This window comes from Bombus vosnesenskii, unplaced genomic scaffold (genome assembly GCF_011952255.1).
Source record: "Bombus vosnesenskii isolate JDL3184/JDL3185 unplaced genomic scaffold, Bvos_JDL3184-5_v1.1 scf7180000013302, whole genome shotgun sequence".
NCBI lineage: Eukaryota > Metazoa > Arthropoda > Insecta > Hymenoptera > Apidae > Bombus > Bombus vosnesenskii.
The window spans coordinates 174036-196085 of NW_022882951.1; the positions used below are offsets into that span (position 1 = coordinate 174036).

The 22050-nt window shown below is 32.3% G+C and overlaps 1 protein-coding gene across 7 annotated transcripts; it reads right to left on the reverse strand.

Moving 5' to 3' along the window:
• Positions 1-1265: 1265 nt before the first annotated feature.
• LOC117234123 (reticulon-1-A) lies at positions 1266-21672 on the reverse strand. Of its 7 annotated transcripts, XM_033495043.1 has the most exons (7): positions 21425-21670; positions 20519-21277; positions 13266-13301; positions 5061-5268; positions 4664-4872; positions 4169-4274; positions 1266-3553 (listed from the first exon to the last, which is right to left on the reverse strand). In XM_033495043.1, exons 2-7 carry the CDS (start codon positions 21249-21251, stop codon positions 3502-3504), a joined length of 1344 nt encoding a protein of 447 aa, XP_033350934.1. In that variant the 5' UTR covers positions 21252-21277; positions 21425-21670; the 3' UTR covers positions 1266-3501. The 7 variants fall into 7 exon arrangements, with proteins under 7 accessions (XP_033350934.1, XP_033350933.1, XP_033350936.1 ...); XM_033495042.1 differs by having other exon boundaries at positions 20519-21670; XM_033495045.1 differs by lacking the exons at positions 20519-21277; positions 21425-21670 and adding an exon at positions 17777-18234.
• Between the last annotated feature and the right edge of the window lie 378 nt (positions 21673-22050).

Below are 22050 nucleotides of genomic sequence, written 5' to 3' on the forward strand. Positions count from 1 at the left end.
TGCGGATGCAGATGCGATAATGAAAACGTCAATAAGCGATACGCGTATTACAATTTGCATTCTGATAAAGATTCTTCTTCCGTCTCTGTCTATTTTTCTCGCATTTCTTTCCCATCGTAGTTGTCTCATTTGCGGACGTTATATTTTGAAGTAAAGATTAACGGTGGTACCCGTTATTGAATTTCATCGAGACTCTGTCAAATCGTATCATCGTAAGGAATCATGCGAATGAACCTTTAATGCTTCACGATACATCGATCAACGATGCTACACGGTGAAAAAAAATTTGGATGAAATTTCCAGGTACCAGCGTCGATTTGCTTGGAACGATATTATAATAAAAATTCGCAATTCAGCCAACAATTTTCAATCGTAATGTTTAACTATATAATTACACTTAATAATGTGATAGCGATAATTGTATTGCTCGAAGAAAGGAATCTTCGAAAACGCCGAAGAAAAAACAGACGGCGCTATTTCTTTAAATCTCACATACTCACATACACACGCGCTCGTTCATCATTCTCACATGTGTGTGTTTTTCAAGAGTTATTAATGAATGATGACACAGAAATCGAGTGATATGCGGACCCACTAACGAGTATTAAAAAAATTGCTTTTTAAATTGTCTCTTGGTTAAAATAATATTACTGTAGAAAGAGTCACTATTTATGATGTCTTGCTATTGCAATAGTATTTCAATAATTTTAACAGTATTCAATCATCAAATACAAAAATAATCTCATTGAAAAAGCTGATTGTTTATCAGTATCGCAAAATAATTGAAAGATCATGATCGAAAAAGACGCATATTAAGTGCTATCTGTGTTGATAATATAGAATATTATAGCAACAAAAATTTCCGATTGGCCATTAATTGAAAACCATGGAACTATTGATTATATATTATCATTGATTATAAAACGATAGCGTATATTGTTGTATAAAGGCAAATTAATTACCAATTAACAATATAATTTACTAAAACAAACTGCTTTCTTAACAGCTCGTTGTAAAGTAATAAAAGTTACTTTATTTTTTAAAGAATAAATTTTCAAATATAATACAAATTATAATTAATCCTTCGTACAATTTAATTGAAAAGAACTGCTAAATTTCTACATGTAAACTTCATAGAAACTCGAAATCTTATGTATATTAAAAATCAATAGATTTTTAATTAAATAGTACCCATACATTATTTATAGTGTCATTTAAGAAACTAATTCAAGATATGCAACATTCGTAACACCATCAACAACAAATAACTTTCTAATTTATCTTTCTTTATTATCTCAGTCTATTTGTCCCTCTTTTTACATCCACTCATACATATGTAACGCATTCTTCCCCTGTATAAAAAAATGACTTTTTAAAGGCAATTAATTATATATAAAGTAGAAGTTTTAAGTTATTTTCTCAGGGTCATATTTGACTGTTACTGTTAACAATTATCCTTTCCTTTGTTTATTTTTTAAACGAAACATTTAACAATAGCAAAAAGAGCGAGAGGCTTTTGCTAAAACAATTGATAGAATTTTAAGATCTGTATTTACAATTATATAAACCTTATTTCTTGATGTATTAACTTATGCTGATGCGATATATCTGTAAATATGCGTATATATTGTAAGATATAAGTTGTAACGTGTTTTATACGCAGCTTAAAGAACATATTATAGACAACATAAATAAATCATTTTTGAAAATACCGGTTCACAGATGAAAACGGGAATAGTCGCCAATATATTTTATTAAAGAAACAAAATTAAAAACAGAAAAGTAGAATGTATATTTACATGCTTCTAAAAGCAAGTACGAATATTATGTTACAAATAAAAATCCAGGAAACTGATTTAAAGTCGCATACTGAAAAAAATAGTAGAAATCTTAGAAGGCTTTGTTTAAAATAAATATTAAAATGGATTTTAGATCAGTTTCTCATAACGAAATTATCTAGATCGTTGAAGATAAACAAAATTTATTGAAAACAAAAAGATTTTCCATATATCTTTAAGACACCTATATTATTTCATTCTTAACATTTGAATATAATCATGTAATATTAGTGTCATACGTTCCAATGCGTGCATTTATTATGTGATGTTAAAGAATAAAACAGCATTACATAAAATTTTCGTTATAAAATTCAAGTTTGTAAACAGTATTCGTTTGAATTTATTGTAAGACTACTAAAAATGAGAGACAGACCAATATTTTATTACAAAACAAATTACCAATTTCAGTCATCTTGATGAATATGTAATCAGAAAAAGAAAAAAGGTGAAAAGTACAAATTTCAAACGCTAATGGCTAAAAGAAGAAAAAGGAAAACACCCCTCTCGTCATCTTTGTGCCAAAGATATTTCTGAATAACTTCTATTATGAAATTAAAAAAATTTTTTCTAAGAACTAAATGATTAATCATGATTGATCTCAATGGGACCGCATATCATTCTATTTAAAGAAGAAAGGTCAGTTTAGACTGATGTGGGAGAGTGCGAGGAAAAAAACAAAAAAAAGGAAGAAAAACCGGGAACCCCCTAAGAGACACACGCATTGCACCGTTTATGGTTTTTGCATAGAGTACACCAAAGGGCTCTATTCGCCTCTCGCGTTGCAACAAATTAACATAATCGCTAAATGTTACTTCTTTCCATTTATTTCGATTAACAGGGACAGCTTGTATAGATCCAGAAAAGGAAAACTCGCATTACGACATCGTCGGACATTGAAATCCAGCTGCCGAACTTCCAAAACATTGAGAAAAGGCATTCTTTTCCTTATTACCTTGTAATCTTTTCTCGCTGTTCTTTTTTTCAAAGCAGTGTTTCTTTCATTGCGATTTTTCACATTTCCAACTCTTTGTTCTTCTGGAGATACCCATTCATTTTAGGTAATTTTATTTTTCCTTCTTCTTTTTTTTACATATACATATATTTTCAATAATCTTCCATTACAATTTCTTTGCAAGCCATGCTTCTATTGTAGCTACTTTTTTACGATTTTTTATTTTTTCATACATAGGAATTTCAGAATTTAAAAAAATTATCCAGTTACTTTAAATCTTACAATGCTAAGAACTTGATTTTTCTGTATCTTTCGTTTTCTTGGTATATTATTTATAATATATATATATATTATAATATAATATATAATATAATATAATATATAATATATATGTATTATATATATATATATATATATGTCTTCATTGTGCTCTTCTTTTTGACGCTGGTGTTACATTTCATCTTTTCTCCGTTGTTTAGTTTCTTTGAGTACTCTGCAATTTTTGTTAAATATTTCCCTTTCACCATTCTTCGTTCGATCTTCATATGTTTTGTTCTTTATTTCCTTTTTTAATTTCATTTTGTTCTTCTGCATTATCTTTTCGGTTCTCTCACGTGACCACTCTGTATTTCGTTCTTGCATGGATTCCGCAATTGTCCGACAAATTCGCTTAAGCTTCTTTTGCCCCCGCGTGATGATATATTCTCACATTTATTCTTCCTTCTTTGGCTCTTTCTTGCCAAACGGTATCGCAGCTTTCACTCTGAAACGACAATTAAAATATAGATGTTTTTAAAAAAATTTGAATTTATATTTGTATAAGAAATACCATTTTATTTTATTTTTTTAATGAAGATTAATATGCATCTTCTAATTTAGCAATATGAGTATATTTATACAAATTATATATGTAAATGTATAGCAAGTTAGAGAACAGAACTATTCCCATTTCCCTTTACACAGAGAACCAGTTCAAAATATCATTTTAACGAGTCCTGCACCGTGATGGACATCTACTATCAAAACGAAAATTGCCAGTTAGTAGTCGGAGGGAACCATCAGCAGCATTTCCACTCTATATTTGTCACGAAGCAACGTTAATATTTTATGCAACAAATGCTTGATTACAGGGAGAACATATGCTACTTTCAAAATATAATCTATTCGCAATGTAATACATCATCAGGTGATATTTTACTTTATTTACAATTATAGGAAAATACTTCCAAGAAAATATTGTTGTAATTAAATTATGTTATTGAAAGTGTTGAAATCAGATAATACGGGATAATACAGAATTATTTGAGAAAAAACTCTGTTTTGTTTTTATTTTAAAACGCGTGAAATACTGAAGATTATTTGATGAATTGTAACTTACTTAGTAGTGAGATCGTTGATTTTGCTTTGTACCAGTGCTAGATTCTGGTCAATTTGTGCCTTATTTGTCTCATAGACCTTCGGCAGTGTGAATAAGGCAACCACTCCTAAGAAAAGATCAATTGAATTGGTTATAGAACGCGCTAGATTTTTCAAAATTCATGCTTATATCGAACAATCACATAGTCTAGATAATATTAAGAGGGCTCTAACATTGCTCAACGAGAACAATGACCTCATTATACATTTCAGTGAGGGTGCGGATATGCCGTTAAACCGCAAATTTAGTCTCTTGACGCTGAATATTTCGTTAAGACGTCAGTTCTATTAATATTTCTAGATAAGTATACGTACAACTATTTCCTGACTGTAGAGACAGAGGAAAACTAAGAATGTCTCGATTAAACATATTTTCATAACATTCGATAAACCACAAACTCAGTGTGACTTGTATTAAAACAGAAAGTGGAATATTTGAGAAATTTACAAAATTTACCAATTATGACTAGAGTCATGCCATTGAACCAAGAACCCACGTAGGTGAGACACCAAAGAAGGACACCAAATTTTAAAGAGTCGACGAAATCCTCGACAAGGAAGAGCCTACGAAGTTCACTGACCGCTGCGTTTAAGTGTGCAACAGCCACGTCTGCCACTTCGTGCACCTTCTCCGCGGGCAATGTTAAATCCATTTCCAAAATGTTCCTAAAATTATAAGTAACTTGTCAGTATGTTATTGCTTAGATTTTAATCTTTTTCACAAATTTTTCTGAAATTACTTGATCTTCAAAAAGTTTCATATTTCTGGTGTTTTAAGGCAAATGAAAAATTCTTTCTTTAGGATAAGAAATTTCATTTTTACCGACTTTTATCTTTGAAATCAGGATACTTACTGGAAAGGATGCCCATCGGAAGTTTTCTGAATAGCTTGAAGAACGGTGTTGTGAATCCTAAAGGCAACGGTGCCTGTGAGGATAAGAAGTGACAAATAAGCAAGAACACTTATCAAGCTGAAGTAGGCCAGCGAGAGGAGCACGCCGAGTATACACCCGAACACGGGGCCTGATTTCTTTGGATCGCGCCAATAAATTAAAGCTGCCACTAAAACGAAACAAAAAATACACCGTTATTAGAATCTTCAAATTCGCAATTATTATACTTTCATTATACAATCTATTGCAATACATAGTGCTTTCACATTCTTATTAATTCACAAATATACGTAATAATAAAAAAAACATCATGTTTCGATATCCAGGAAATATGCAATAAGGATAGTATACAGAACAGATAGTGTACAGAAGGGGAGACCCTTATCGAAGTTGACCATTTTCTTAAAATCACAAATTCCACGTTCACATATCATCTTTCTCTTCTACATAAAATCTTTGAACGTCGAGACAAGTTCAATATAGGTATTATCCGAAACTGATCAAAATCATAACAGAAACATTATTAATATTACACCACTTATTAAGATTCTCAAGCTTATATTCAATACAGATCAAGTAAAATCCGTCCATCTCAATATTTTCGTACGAACACGTGCTCCTGAACCATATGTTAACAAATCTTGTCGAAGATCGATTTTTTCCTAGAGAAAAGACGAAGACTCACCGGTACCTCTGTTGGGAAGCTCCTCGATGGCTGTTCTTAAATTATTTTTTCGTACCATTTTCGACGAACGAGCAGAGGATATGGTATAAAAGAAGTCGAAAGCGAGGAAAGCTGAGCAAGAACTGCCAACTCTCTCCGCGGCTTCGTTTACACATGGAGCTCTCTATATGCCTCGTGATATTACAAAGATACGTGTGCATGAGGAGTAGGAGAGGGAAGCAGATACTAACGAGTTAGAATGGGAGAAAAACGAGGAAAGGGAACCGGTAGAGTAATCGCAAATAAAATAGTCACTGAAGTGGAAAGTGGGCAAGGAAAGGTAAATCGTTAGAAGAGTACTTCATTAATCACGATTGATGTACGAGTGTCATTAAGGAGGAAATGGCTGTAACTTTTACCTGACATTATCAAACTTCCTTAAAAATCGTGAGAATATCTTTGGTATCATTTGCTACATTTTTTCCTTAAACGGATCGTTCTGATATTCTATTCTTTTTATCTTGGTGTTATTTTAATGATATTTATATTTAATCTGATAGCTTTATAGATAAATTTTTTGGTAGTGGTACGTTCATTATATTACGCAATTGCTCGAGCTGTATCTAGAATTATAGAACTGTGTTTAATTAAATCACGAAGTTGTGAAACTGCCTTAAAAGTTATTTTTATAAATACGTTTAATTTTCATTCGACTGTAAGTCAGGATATGGATCAGTTTTCATGTTATGAAGCTCTCAATAGAGTACTCAATGATACTATTTTGGTATCATGAGAAGTATCTTACATTGCTTTTCTCTTGCTGTCTTCCTCGAGTCTTAATATACATATTTTGTATCTATTTGCGCTTCTGATTACATTGACAATAAAACTTAACGTACATTATAGATCTACAATCTAGAGTCAACACATCTTAGACAAACGATAAATATTGAAGTAATTAAACATACGAGGAATCATGATTAATGACAACAACCGATTGTCAACAGCCTTGAAGGTCCCCTAATAATAGAGACCTAGTGAATTCTTGAATTTTGCCATCGGCTTTGTCTCTAATCCAAAAAGGACGGTCTATTAAACTATTTCCAAGGCCTCTTCAACGTCGTGTAATTCTGCCAAATGAATTTATGTCATCTGTTCCAATTCCTGATCGAACAAGTTCTATTCCGTTGAAAATCCGATCCTCTTCAATCTAAAATTCACCAGCAATTTGAAGATTTAATCTTGTACTTTTATATTTAAAGCATTTGAAAGCTTTTAAAAGTGTCTTTGCTGTTATAGAATTTTTAAAGACAATATCAAGAGTGATTAGTCGCAATAGATACGCAGAAGAATGCGAAAATAAGCGAATATCATGATATTTTATCGTTTCTTTTGTGAATTTGATGCCTCCACGGCGACCGGTTGTAAAGAAACTATAACGGATGTGTAATATGTCAACTAGAAGACTCTGTATGGAAATCTATATGATATAATACGCCGTGGAAATATGCGTGCAAGCTCAGCCTGTCGTGTAACTGAGCATGAGCAGAATTAAATATTATATTCTGATCGTTTACTGCATTATAATCAAGCTGTTGCTTTAGTCAATTGGCATCAGTTTCTATTCGACATTTAGCAGGGTGGCTATGCTAAGATACTTAGAAAATGTTTAAAACAAAGATATTCGAGGGACAATATTTTTCAAAATTCTAAAGAACTATGAAAGTTTTAATTCTTTGTGAATTTAATTCTCTAGAATAATCCTCGACCATACTAAAATACGTATTAAATATTTAAAGGGCAATATTCTTTAAAACTGTAAAATATTCATATAGAAATTCTAGATATTATTATTTTAAAAGTGTTAAAAATATAGGCAAACGTATATTTTGAAATGTAATTCTCTAAACTCTAAGCTTTAATTTTCTAAATTAATCCCCTTTTATACTAAAATATCTATTAAATATTTCGAATATAATTTAGAACGTAGTCTGTGTCTTTTTCATTTCCACCCGTAGTATATATTTTAAACTATAAAAAATTATTATATAAAACTATTGAAATCATAAACTATAGAAAATCTTCGAATATCCTCTTCATGTTCTTTATCGAACAGTCCCTGTACGACCGATTCTAGAGGCTGCAACAATAAGATATTAACATTTATATAATTGTTTGCGTGATCCAGACGTATCGAACTCTTAAAGAGGTTTAATCAGAGTCGGAGTTGGGACAAATCCAGACGTGGACAGAATTTAATAGAGCGAGGAAGATAGAGATACGTCGTGCATAAGTATCACGTATCGAAGGAAAAGAGGGGAACGGTCGGGCGCGGTTTGGCGGTAGAAAATCAATAAGATGTCTCTGGTAGTGCGATGCCCGGCGTCGCAGTGTCGGCCGTTGCCTCGACGTCCCTTACTATCCCCAGAAATATTCCTTCCAACGGATATTTTACCCTCCACGAATTCACCCTTCATTTGCTTCTTTCCCCCATAGGAAATTATACACCATATACCTGACTCAGAATTACCATCTCTCTTTTCCTGCTATCATATTCCCGTTGTACACGCGAAGGTTTCTTAAATTACACATAAAACTAACGATCAACCCAGAAAAGTATTTCTGACGTAAAATTTTGTCAAAGTACGAAGAAAATATTTTTTACTATAATATGTGATGACTTGTGAGTTTCACTCTTGCAAGAAAATGAAGTCACTTTCTGCTATATTATTGGTTGCGTTAGAAAAATGAGAATCTCAGTTTTTTCCTATTTCCTATTCTTAAAATTTTGATACGCGAAGAAGAATATTATCCAGAGTATCGTGAAACGATTTGAGATTTTTTTAAAACGGTTTCGTATTCATCTTCCAGCGGAACTGTCGCAATGCGACAGTGGCTTCAGGCAGGATAAGTTTCACGAGACGGTATCGATTTTCTCGATGAGATTTGACAAAGAATTCGATTCTTTTGGCTGCTTTGGATCGCGTCCAAGCGCTAAAAGTAACAGTGTTTCAAAGCAAACAGTGCAATGCTCTGGTCTTTAAAAGTACTCAAAAAGAATTATTAACAAAAGATTCTCATAACAGCTACGCTTCTCTTTCTCCAATGTTTCGTCGAAATACCTTCAAATAAATATATCAATTATACTAGTCCTCTGAAAGGTTCCTTCCATTCACTAATCAAATTCACACATTCTCTCCAGACTATTTGATTCAGCCTTTAAATCATTTCATCCTTCATTAGAAGTCTAACTCTTGCAATTAGCACCAATTCAATCTTTAAACAATCGAAAAATTCGTGATCCTGATATTTTTGCTGAATTTCTAGTTTGATCCAAAGAACCCCGATTACCGGCATTATCAAAAGCTTTCGCTTTCGATCGACTTCAAACAATAAAATTCCTAGTTTTCTGATTGCAAACTCAATATCTAACCAACCAAACAATTACTACCTCCTATTCTTCTAAAATTCTTCGAAATTTCGATTTGTTATAGTTGAACCCTAAGATTTCAGTCCTGTTTTCAGCGGATCGCAAAAATCATTAACATTTCCAAAAAACCCCACCCCGAATCTCTGATGTAACCACGTCTGCGCAGTTTCTTTCTCAAACTGGCAACCTATCAACCTCCTCGGTGTATATACCTGCGTCTCTATCAATTCAGATTCGAACAACCCTTTGTGACACTCTTACTCACGTTCCTCCCTCGTGATTGCCATGTTTCCCTCCCTTGTCTCCGCTTCTTCCTCCCTCCTCTAGAGCTCGAGGGACACCTCGAAGAGAGAAGACACTGGCGGCGAGAGGATAAACGGATCGTACACGGCGATGAAGGAAACCTTGCTAGGAAAACCAACGTAGAAACGCGACACACACTCCGCGGTAGAGATAGACTGCGGGCTCGCCGAGCGGAAAGCGAGAGTTCCCTTCGAGATTTCTGGCAGAACACCAGCAGCCTCAAACCCGGCCGGATACTATATTTAAACCCGGCTACGGCCGCCAATCGTCTCCGGCTTTTTTGGATTCTAACCGCGACACGAATCTGTCCGACTGCATCGAAATTTCAATGAACGGGAACAAAAGGGACAGGATTCCTTTGTAAAAATGTAAAGGGCTCGTTTAAATGGTTTACAAGGCGACTGGAACATAGATCTTGCGTGTATATGTTTGATTAGGGGGATATCCGAGGAGATACGAGACAATATCAGTTGCTTGACCCAGACCTGAATTGGAAATACGATGGGCAATGTCTTGGTTGGTGATTGAAAAGGATGTTGTTTTGTTCCGAATAGATTAGAAGTGATACATTGATTGTATGTTTAGATATATGTTTTTGAATGTTCGATGTTTGATCGTTTTCATTTGAGGAAACTTCCTGAACGAGTACTTCTTTTTATATAATAAACATACCGTAACATACAGGATGTCCCACTTTTTCCCCGATAAAATGCGAAAGCTTAACCTATAGGCAAAACTAAGAAAAGGATGTTATATAAAGTTTGTGAGTAAACACTTTGTTACAGAGTTATAAACAAATATTGTATGCATGAAACAGGTAACAACGCATTTTCTATTCCAGCACACAAAAGTCAATCGTTTTATTTTGTCAGCGTAATTACATATTTTTTTATCGTGTAGTAACAATTCCATGTCGTAAAAATAGTTGTAGAATATAATAACAATAAGAAACGATTACCTTTACTGTATTTAATAGTTCAGTACTAACGGCTGGTAAAAATATTAGAATAAGCAAGGATGTTAGAGAGTCATAAAAAGCATGTAACTACGCAAATCAGATAAACACAGTTGACATTCTGTTTGCTATAATAGAAAATGCGTTGTTACCTGTTTCATGCATACCATATTTGTTTATAACACTGTAACAAAATATTTATTGACAAACTTTATATAACGCTTTTTACCTTATTTTTTCCTATAGGTTAAGTCATCACAGTTTGTAGGGAAAAGTCGCAACAGCCTGTATAATACATATTATAATAAGCAGAGCTATGTGAATAATCTCTAAATTATTTTGTACATTTTCAATTGAAGATTGAAAAAGAAAAACTGAAATTTAACGAAAATTAAAAAATAGCCTGCGTTGCTACGAGAATTAATATAGAAAATTTTGGGACAATATTCATCGGGTCTATCTAGTCTACTCAGATCACCTAGACCTAACATTGTCAAGTAACATTTGTGAATGACGCGATGGATAATTGGCAAGATCCTCTATTTCTCACGCGAGTTATCCAACACAAAATTTTCCAAGTCGCAAATCAAGACACGATAGTAACACAATCAACGGTTGTTATTAGCTTTATCCACAGTCGTTAAGGAAGTTAGCTGATCGTAACATAGAACTCAAGATTCGAGAAGCGGATCCAAACTGTCAGAGTAACATATTGCGCAATTACTAGATTGCAATCGACACTCTACGCGCTAGATTGAATTATCATGACGAAACACACAAACGATTGACGTCAGAGGAGTCTACAAAAATTCATAGCCAGGTCATCGAACCTCAGAGGATTAATATCATTCCAATATCATCCTAAATGCAAGCATCCAACAATAGTCACAACTCAGACTTCTTTGGTATGTACTCTTCACGAGGTACTTGACCCATACACACATACATAGATTGCTCTTGCCTCTGTAGTCTTCAAAGGGAAAATCAATACCACTGACACTCGAGGGAACAAAGGAACCAGATTCTAAGTACTATCCTCGTATATCTATAGAGCCACTGACGGAGTCGATTTTTCTGAAATTACAATAAGAAGTACGTCAATAATCACGTGCCATTTTGTGCTAATATCTTGAAGCAAAGATATGTTACCTATTATTAAATTGTGTAGTAAAAAGTAGTAATAGTTGATGATTTGTTAAAATATTTTTTTCAGCACTTTTTCCTTAGTCTGTTGTAGATTTAATTGGTAGATGTTTATACATTCATGGGAAATGTAAATTTGTATAAATATCCGCAGTCGAACTATTACGAACAATACATTCAAATGAGAAGTCATATTTATGTATAGACTTTCAAAGATTTGCCGAGGTTAATTAATTTCTTATTAATTCAAGAGAGATTTAATAAACAAATTTTGTGAATGCATGAAATTCCGTCCATCATTTTTATCAAGACAGAGATTAGATAGAAAGGTCATATAATGACCCCAAGCTTTCGAATGATAGTGCACTATGTTTAAAGTTACTCATAGAGATATATTGGAGTACAAAGAAACAAGAATCGTTAATGTCTTTAGAAGGAAGTTCGATAAAAGTAACCTATTGTACGACCAAAGTGGTGTCTTGATAACTCTTCTTGTACTTTGAATACTTATTACCAGACTTTGTAACGAAAATAACGTTTCACAAGTTGGCGACATGAATGACGTAGTGAATGTACAACTTTACTCGTGAAATAACGATTTCCAAGAGTCTTGCTGCATCTGCATTTTCATTGTCTGATGAATATGATTTACATGGTACAATTCTCTTGCATTCTTGTTTCCGTGGAATATATTGGAGTTATAGTGTTAAATTATCGGTCAACAATGAATTACACGTATGGAATAATACATACAGGAAAGAAAACACGATGCAGAAGTGTTTAGATAATAAATATGCAATCTCGTAGAGGGAATTATACAGCCAGTACAAAGGTCTTTCGTTCATATACATGGATATAAGTAATTGTTACAAGCTGTTTATTGTTCGATTTATCATTGAAAATTCTGCAATCTTTCGTATTTTAGCAAATTCGATGACAAATAAAATCTTTGCCTCAAAAGTGTATTATATGAATTATAGTATATTTCACCTAACAATGAACTTGTCTCAACGTGGCTTTACATCAATTTTCGGATAATTTCTCTGTATAAAAGTTATCTTAATCCTACTACGGTCTTTGAATTTGTAGGTACATTTCTCATTTCAATGTCACTATTGTTTCAACAAATACGAGCACAAAAATAACATTTTTCTTGTACTTTTCTCGAAGCTAGGACATTTTTAACGATAAAAGGGCATTGGACTGGTCGGGTTCATTATCAAAATCGAAAACGACACCAAAAGATACAACAGGATTAAACAATACCAAATGTAGAATATCATTTTTACTAAAAATTCTTTCTATTGAAACATTTATCAATTGTCCAGTTTCACTACATTAAAATTTGAACTGGATATAATCGACACGAAAATGATACCTTTTTTTCATTAAAGCTATATTTTATATTTATTATATTTATATATAGAAATACTTCTATAAGCTCCAAGTGGGTCATCCTATATACAATAAATAAATCACAAATAGCGTTCTCTCTCGCCTCCCCCCTTTTTTTGTCTTACGTCTACTCTACAGGTATTAGGAGCATAAAACACAAGTACACATTTAAAAAAAAAGACAAAAATTTGACAAAACATGTAACGATTATATAAATATACTGCTCAACACATAGAAGCGAACGAATGGACATCGACATCGAGTTTGGCGTCTTACCTTTTGGATTCAGTCTATCAGGATTAAACCATGCGTCTGTAAAGAACAGAATCGAATTATGTTAGTTTGTGTGATTGATATAGTTCTATATAATTACTTTACGATGATCTGTGAGAAATGGACGAATGGCAATAACAATAAAAAAAATATTCTCAATGCTGTATAATAATAATAAAGGTAGCGATGACATTTCTTTATAATGAACACTTTATCGTTATAATATTGGCTTGGCAATTAGGTGATCGCGGATTTTGTCATTAGGTGGTAACGAAAATAGTACGAAATTAGTCTTATCAGTAATAGTATTTTCTAAAAATGATGTGGGTTATAATAGGTGACTACAATTTGAGCTACATTTTCTGAGTTAAGTTACTTAATGTTACAGTAGCTATATAATTTCAATTTATCTCCTCTATCTTACACGATAAACACCGTTAATAGTATTTATCACGTAAAAAATAGAATATAAACTAAAATAGGTTACTCCAAAATTAATCTTTTTAAACTTATTAATTAGTTATGTGAGTAGTTATACATTTTAGTGAACTATGTCTTCCTTAAAGAAATATCAGTAGAAAGGCGTATTTCTATTGTACATAATAAATAAAAAATATTGTCCAAAGCTTATAAACAATTCTATTCTAAAAAGATTAATCAGCCGAATTCAAACAGTTATCATTTATTGTACAAAGAAACGATATCGATCGAGACGTAAATAATTCTGATCAATTTAATGAAAAATGTTATAAAAAAAGAAATTCGATAAATACGGGTATTTTATATCAATGATAAGTAAAAATATTTAGACTCATCTAAATCAATCTAGATCACCTATCAATCTAGATTCATTCAAGAACAGTTGCACGTGTTCACTCATTGTCGGTATCATTAGCATAAAATCAAACTCTCGTTCATTTCAATTTCCTAATGCTTTCCTACTATGTAATTTTTTCTCTCACAGTCGGTGATTTAACCCATCCCGTTAGTCAAATGTAACAATAAGAATTATTGATCGTACAATGGCTCGTTGCATAACGGAAATATGTATTATTATTATTATTATTATTCTTTTTTAAATTATTCTCTTAAAGATCTATCAACAATTTTAGTTTGTCATCTGAAAAAATTAAATTGGATTTTTTCTGCAAAGAAATTAGTACATATACATATATAAAAATATCAAAACTAATTATACAAATTTTCGTATAATTTTTGGAAATAATATATCAAAAGATTTCAGGAGTGGCAGTTAAATAGCACCTAATCGATTGGCAGCATTCATTGTCAGTGTAATTAGCACACTGCACGGTGTTGCGCAATCATTGACCTCGACTTCTATCTCGATATCTACGTACTTCGACCAAATGACTTGTCTTAAAATTTGCACATGTAATATCTAGTCCCTGGTAAATGATACAGTGAATTTGTCTAAATAAAATATTTCCTATCTTTTTTATAACTTTGTAATAAAAAATTAAAACGGTACGCCACCAGCGCAAGTCTCATAGATCCAGAAAACAAGATAAAGAAATAAAAAAAAGAAGAAAGAATTTTTTACTCCTCTATAATTTAAGACTAATTTATTTTAATTCTGTTTATTTCATTCGCTATTTGTATTTATTACTCATCATTAATCTATTTTATTTTAAAACACAAGGAAAAAGCCAACAGACCCTCTGAATTTTAGAGTTTGTTACGAGAGAATTTCTAATGAAAAGTCCTCTTTCAAAACCGTTATAAAAAAATGAACAAGGTTATTATTATTAATTTCACTGTAATTTATATAAAAATAGAATTTCGTATTTGTTTTTCGAATTAGAGATCCAACGAATTTTTTTTTTTTTATCAACGCGATTTTCGATAAACGAATACATAAATTAGATTTGTTAGCGTAAATATCCATTCCTTAATCTCATAACTGTTATCAAAAAACATTTCTAAAGACATGGAATATCTTGTATTATACATACGTAACGTTACTTCGAGTTATATATATGCTTATCTTATGTAACTCGTACTTTCAATAATCTAATCATGATCGTAGGTTGATTCCATGTAATTAGAGATAATTGCTGACCTGTTATATTTATTGATCATACCTGATGAAAAGTGATTTCTTTTTTAACGAAAAAACTCCTGAATATAGACACACAGACAAACACAATGACTATTTAAATTTCGAAGCAACATGAATTATCCCTAATTTCCACAATGTCAATTCAATTATACTTCCCGAGTGCCGATACTATTTTTGCATCCAACTACGACGATTATTGCTAATCAAATATGCAAACTTCAATTCATATGATAACGTAAAAAAATTCCATAATAATTTTGTGATAAGATATCGGGCACTTGAAAATCTCCAATTGTTTTTTTATATTATAACTATGCCCATCCGTTAATTACAAAATAATAATTAAAAGATATCTCTTAATAATATCTCTTAAACTAGAAGTATATCATTTCATGTATATCTTTTTTATATATGTATATGTCATGTATGAATGAAAATAAAAATTCGATCGATGTCCTTTTTTTATATTTTATTATCAAAAATTGCTATTTACAATATAAAGTGTGCAATATATTTATAAAAACCGATAGCCGACGATCAATAACCCACTTACAAATCGCGTTTCCACTGCGCATGTCAGACAGTCGATGCACCCGGAGCTATATAATTATCTAGTTTTTTCACTTTTCTCTTTTTCGCGCTTTCTCTTTGTTTTTATATTTAATAACGCATACGACATGCTATCTGAATGACTTACACGATAAACAACAAGTTCCCTGTGATAAACGCGGCTTTATCTCAGTATTAAAATTAGAGGACTTTGTCCTTTTTTATTATTTATTCCTCTATTGAGTAACATATCTTAAAAGAAATATAATTAGCAAAAGAATCATTATCTGACTAAAGTTGAGTTAAAAAAGAATTTTTTAATGAAACGATTGTAATAAGATACAAGACAAAGAAATTGTGCTGATTTTTCTGTACAAAGAAAGAAACAAATATTTGTTGAGAAATAAATGCATAATGATTTATGTAAGTTACTTTTGTAATTAATTAAGTTTCTAAGATCTCGAGGAAATTGCAACAATTGAAAATAGTAATAAACTAGATTGTATTAAATTACATATTTATATTGGAAAGCACAACGTGAATTTACGTTGGAAAGCACGATATGAATTTAGGATAAAAAAATATTTCAGTCTATGCATAAATATCAAACAATACTTGCGTGTTTCACTAATGAAAAACAGGTTATTAATAAATGATGGTGTAATTTCTGTAGCAATCAATATTTTCATAAAAAGAACAAAGAACTTTAACCATGTATCATGATAAATCAGCTCTTTAAAGAACATTAGGATCGCTTTTGCGTTAACTTCTCATGAAACCATACAACCCATTGGTAAACATTGCGGCCTTGAAAATTTATTATCTCCAATATCTCTCTAATATTTATCTCTAAGAACCACACATAGTATTGTATTTAAAAAAAACAGTAAACAATAAAAGAAATTTCAATATCTTAACAGTTTCAATAAAAAATCTCCTTCATCTAATGTACAAGTATTTAATCGCATTGTATAACGATGTCTATAATATTATACTACGACATAATTCTGTAACAGAATATTAAATAATATTAAATAAACGCAACTTTATATTTTCTTTATCTCTGTCATATACGTTCATTTTATATAATGTAGACGTAAAATAATTTATCAATTACATGATAAAGCTACTGTAACTAGTACGCGCCCTACTGCTGATAAATTGCACCTCGTTTCCGACGTCAAACCACTGAGCTACCTGTTTCGTATTATAGTATGAGCCAAGATGAAACGAGGCTATAGCGTAAAATCTGTTAGAAGTTAAAATGAACATATTTCTTTATCAAAACAAGCAAATTGAGAGAGATAGTAGCAAAAAAGTTCTGAGAGGTTCGTACAAAGAAATTGTAAACCTTTGGAAGCCGGACATTTCAGAAGCACGTCATAACAACACATAATATACATTATATGAGTTTTGTTATACGTATGCAATTATTTTCTCAAAACATTTTCAAGCAATACGTGATATATATCTACACGACACGATTGTTTATATCAGAACGATAAGAATACAAATATGTGTAGTACACTACAACACCAGGTCAAAATGATCTGGGTTCGGTATTTAGAGACAGTTACAGAAACAATCCATTTTACAAAGTATATCAAAATTAAATTTATACTACATATTACAATCTCTCTTTCTCAAATAAAACAGCGTTAATCATAAGATGTCGCTATTTTTTATTGTGCGGAACCCTAGAAATGCAATATACATTTGATTTTAAAATGAGCTGCGGCTATAAGGCCAGCCATAGGATCATCTATACCACTTCTCGATGGTTCAATTTGTGATCTCGCTATATATCTTGACTCATACTATACTTTGAATATGTTATATCTCCTAGTCGACGTCAAATGAGAAAAAAATGGAAAAATTAACATACATGGATGAAGAATATTCCAGAAGCAAGAATTGCCATTGGCGATGCATGATTCTTTGCAAACCACATCGGAATCTTCTTTCTCTTTTTCAGGAGACATAGGGCATGCTGGCTCCATTCTCATTATTCCCTAACCTTGTGTCTCAGTCGAACCAAGGACGACTCGCATTCGAGCACTACCCCAACAACCCACTCTGATAGTCGCAACGACGCACTTTCTGCTACTAGCTCTTTACTTTCCCCGTTTCTTCCACCCTTTTATTCTTTTTTCACTGACTCTACTCGCTTATTCGCATTCGAATAACTCGTTCCGACTTATTCTATCTGCCTTTGATACACGAAATGATTTTGGACAAATCTATCAGGGGAAAAATAATAGTTCGTGTAATATTGATGTTGCGATTCCCTAACGACACACTATGCTTTGAGGCGAGAACAGGACTGACGAGTATTATCGACCCGTGGACAGTTCCAGATATCCCCACCACCTCGACGCGCCATTGCTAGGTGCATAGGGAGACGATAAGGCTTCGGGTACGGTTCGGATGAAGTATAACTAGTTACTTTTGTTGATAGGAGATGGCGCCTTCAACACTGGTAGGGTCTAGTGAGTTTCAACGGAAAACATTAGATGACGCGGAATTCAAAATATAAATAGGCAATCCATTCGAGTAGAAACAGGTGTATCTACTAAAACAAATTGTTGCATGAAAATTTGAAATTTTTAGAAATGAATAAATCGATAATTTATGTTTGAAAGAAAATAAAAAATAAAGTATTATTATTTTTTTACGTTCCACAATTTCTTTTTAAGAACTTATAGTTCTTATTGACTACAGTAATCCTTATATTTTATAAAATTTATAAAATATCTGTGGTAACTATTAGTTTATGATCAGATATGGTGTTAAAATATTATTTTGTGGCGAGTATTCTGAAACAGTTGACAAGAAAAACGTGACATACTACAATAATGTACGGCGATCGGAAATAATTCATGAGTCAGGCGCCTGAAATTTTTCGTACTGAAATCATGAGTAAAAATATCTTCTTGAAGAACGAAAAAGCGGCTTCGGTTAAGAGCACGACGCATAAAGAATGATTTTCAATTAGTACTACAATTTTATCGATATAAATTTGAACAGCTTAATATTGAATATGTCGCCTATTATGTGCAAATTTTTAATTGTAAAATGCATCTTTATACAGACTATTTTCCCATGGGCTTGGCTGTTCCCATTGGTTCAATCAAAAGAGGTCGTAAGGTATCCCTGCTGCGGATCAATATGGTGAGAAGATACGGGTTACTTCGATCCAACGTAGAAACCATACACGCAAAATGAGTACATATCTCTTTTTTCATGGTGTAACCTAATATACTATACAAATACTAATATAAATAAAAAGATATAGAAACATGCTATTTCATTAAAGATATAAAACGTTTAATTCTCTCTTTTTCTAGTGATTTTTCAATGCGACATTGGAATTGTTTCATTTTTCAAATAAAAATTAAATGTCCAGATAAAAGTTATATTATTTGAAGAGTGCTATTGTTCGAAATGTTTAAGTGAAAGCAGTTGAAAATCGGTCACTCAAAGAATATCATACACTTACTCATTACATAGTTCCTTAATGGTACACACCTACATACGAATATATTTAAGAATCGATAATTTGTTACTTGGCTGTTGACATTTTATTCGAAACAAATCTATAGCACATATTATTAATAGCGAATCTATTGCACTATAATTTACTTAATACGCACTTAACCATTGCACGAGAGATTATAATCGTAAAATAAAGAATAATGTTAATCTAATAAGTTATTCGTAATAAGATGTTAATATAGGGAGAAGAACCATGAATATGCAAACTACATAGAAATTCAACCGCGAAATCTTTGGTTACCGTTATACTAAGTACATCATATATCATAAGTAACGGTATAAAGACGCCACTATCTTGGGGCACCACGATATGATTTGTATCATATTAAAATGATAAGCAAAATACCAATTATCTAAGTTTGCCGTAAATGGCGCAATCGTACACAATAAAGGGTATTAATAATGGCTAAGACTTCACGTAAAAGATTGACACATTCTCTCTTGTACAAAATGACGCAATACATGATTTCTTGTCTGGATTTTTACAATGCTTTTGTGAGTAGTCATTTCTCAGTATTGAATTGTTATGAAACATTTGTTTATTTTCTCGAGTATTTTATGAAACTGAGAAGAAATTTAACAATTAAAAAAAACTAATTATTAAAAATTCGGATTAAGATATTTCTTGCGGATTAATTTCTTATGAAGCTGATGAAAGAGTAAAGATGTCTTAAAGAGGTGTATGATGTGCTTGGAATAACTAATCACATCATTACAGCTCACAAACGCAATGACGCTGTAGCCAAGCGGAAGCATGGTTCACTTCGTGCAAAGATGCTAAATTAATTAACATTTCGTACTAATCGTTCATGCTTTCGAGACTTTGGAGGTCGTCATCTCAAGAACATTGACTATAAAATATTCTTCCTAGTAATATAAGATATTTTCATATATGATCGAAATAAAAGAAAGACTGTATATAAGACCTAACAAATTTTTACTTAACCTCATTAGATGACTTATACTATTTTATTCATATCGATATATATCACATAATATCAGTCTAATTATATTACTATTTCCTTTACAAACTATCGACTTAATTATTTATTAAAAATGTAAATGTACTCACCGATTCCCATGCTACTGAAAATCTCCTTTGGAGCAATTTCCACTTCTATCGGTTCTCGTCTTACTTCCTGCTTGATCGATTTGAAACTCTTTGCCGGTGATGCTTCGATTTCGGACTCAAATTCCGATTCCCCGGTTTCTGGTGCACTGATCCGTTCCTTTTTCTCTACATGCTCAACCACATACTCACTTACACTTTCTGCTTTTCTCTCTGGTTTCGAAATTGACTCCGAAACAGGTGGAGATTTTTCAATAACATTCCATGAATTATCCATTTTTTTCTCAGTAGAGGGAGGAATTTCTGGTTCGCGATCTGGAATTTTGGTTTCCTTAACTTCTTCCTTTTCGGCGATCTCTTGCTTCTCATCTGCCTGTTTAGTAACCGGATCGATTTTCATAACGTCCGATTGGTCCTCTATTTTGCCTGATAACAAGTCGAATTCCGGTTCCTTTGATCTAACCTCAAAATTACTTTCCTCAGCCGGTTTTCCTTTTTCTGACTCCAATAATAACATAGTCGCTTTTTTAGAATCTTCTGGTTCATTTAATGATTGATTCAAGGAAAAGTTGATCATATCTTGATCCATATCGAAATTATCCTTCGCACTTCTATCTACTTTCTCGGTATGAGTTTCAAGGTGGGTTGATTGCCCATCCTGGACGTGTTCGAGGTGCTCAAAATCGTCCATCGAATCGTGCTCTCTCCTGATTGGTTGCTCCTTCAACTCGGCCATCTTTGCTGCACGCGAGGAGTGTTATCCTGTCATAGAATTCAACTTTTCCTTTAGGACGTTACCGATATTTCTTCGTTAATTTTCTTTGTAATATCTCTTCGCGATATTTTTCTTTTTAAACTTAAAAATTCTCAAAATTATTAACAATTAGAACAGTCTCTAAAAACTGTTACCTGCAACGATAGTGTTGACGTTTCGTTACGTTTTGATCACCTTTCTTGTTACAATCTCACGTTCCTTGAATTTTTTAAAATCGAAGACTTTAACAGCTCTTATTTCGTTATAACTATTTTACTTATTATTAAGCGATGCACAATAATTTATTCAAACATTAACAATAAGCGGTAGACATTGAAAATGAAAAACTGTTTTAACGCTCACTCTTCCACGGGTGAATTCGATTCTGAAACATGTTCTCCGGCGGAGTATCTCACGGGGTGTGCGTAGTAAGAGGGTTTCCGCCCCACCTATTCCTGTCTGCATCAGGAATGTACACATATTGGGTGACGACTTTAATAAACTCAGAGAATGATTTTAAAATTTTTGAAAATTCTATACTCACTTATACATATCACACATTTCATTCATTTATGGTCCTTTAAATGATTCTTAGAATAAAAATATAAAATAATGTATCTTAATAACAAATTGCAAAACTATAGCGCTCTTTAATGCAAAATACATTACATATTGTCTGTTTTTATTAAATGTTAAGAAGATAACTTTTATGTATTAACAATCTTAAAAAGATAATATTGAGTCTGGGGTTCGATAAGTACCGTCCGTTCCTGACGTAGCC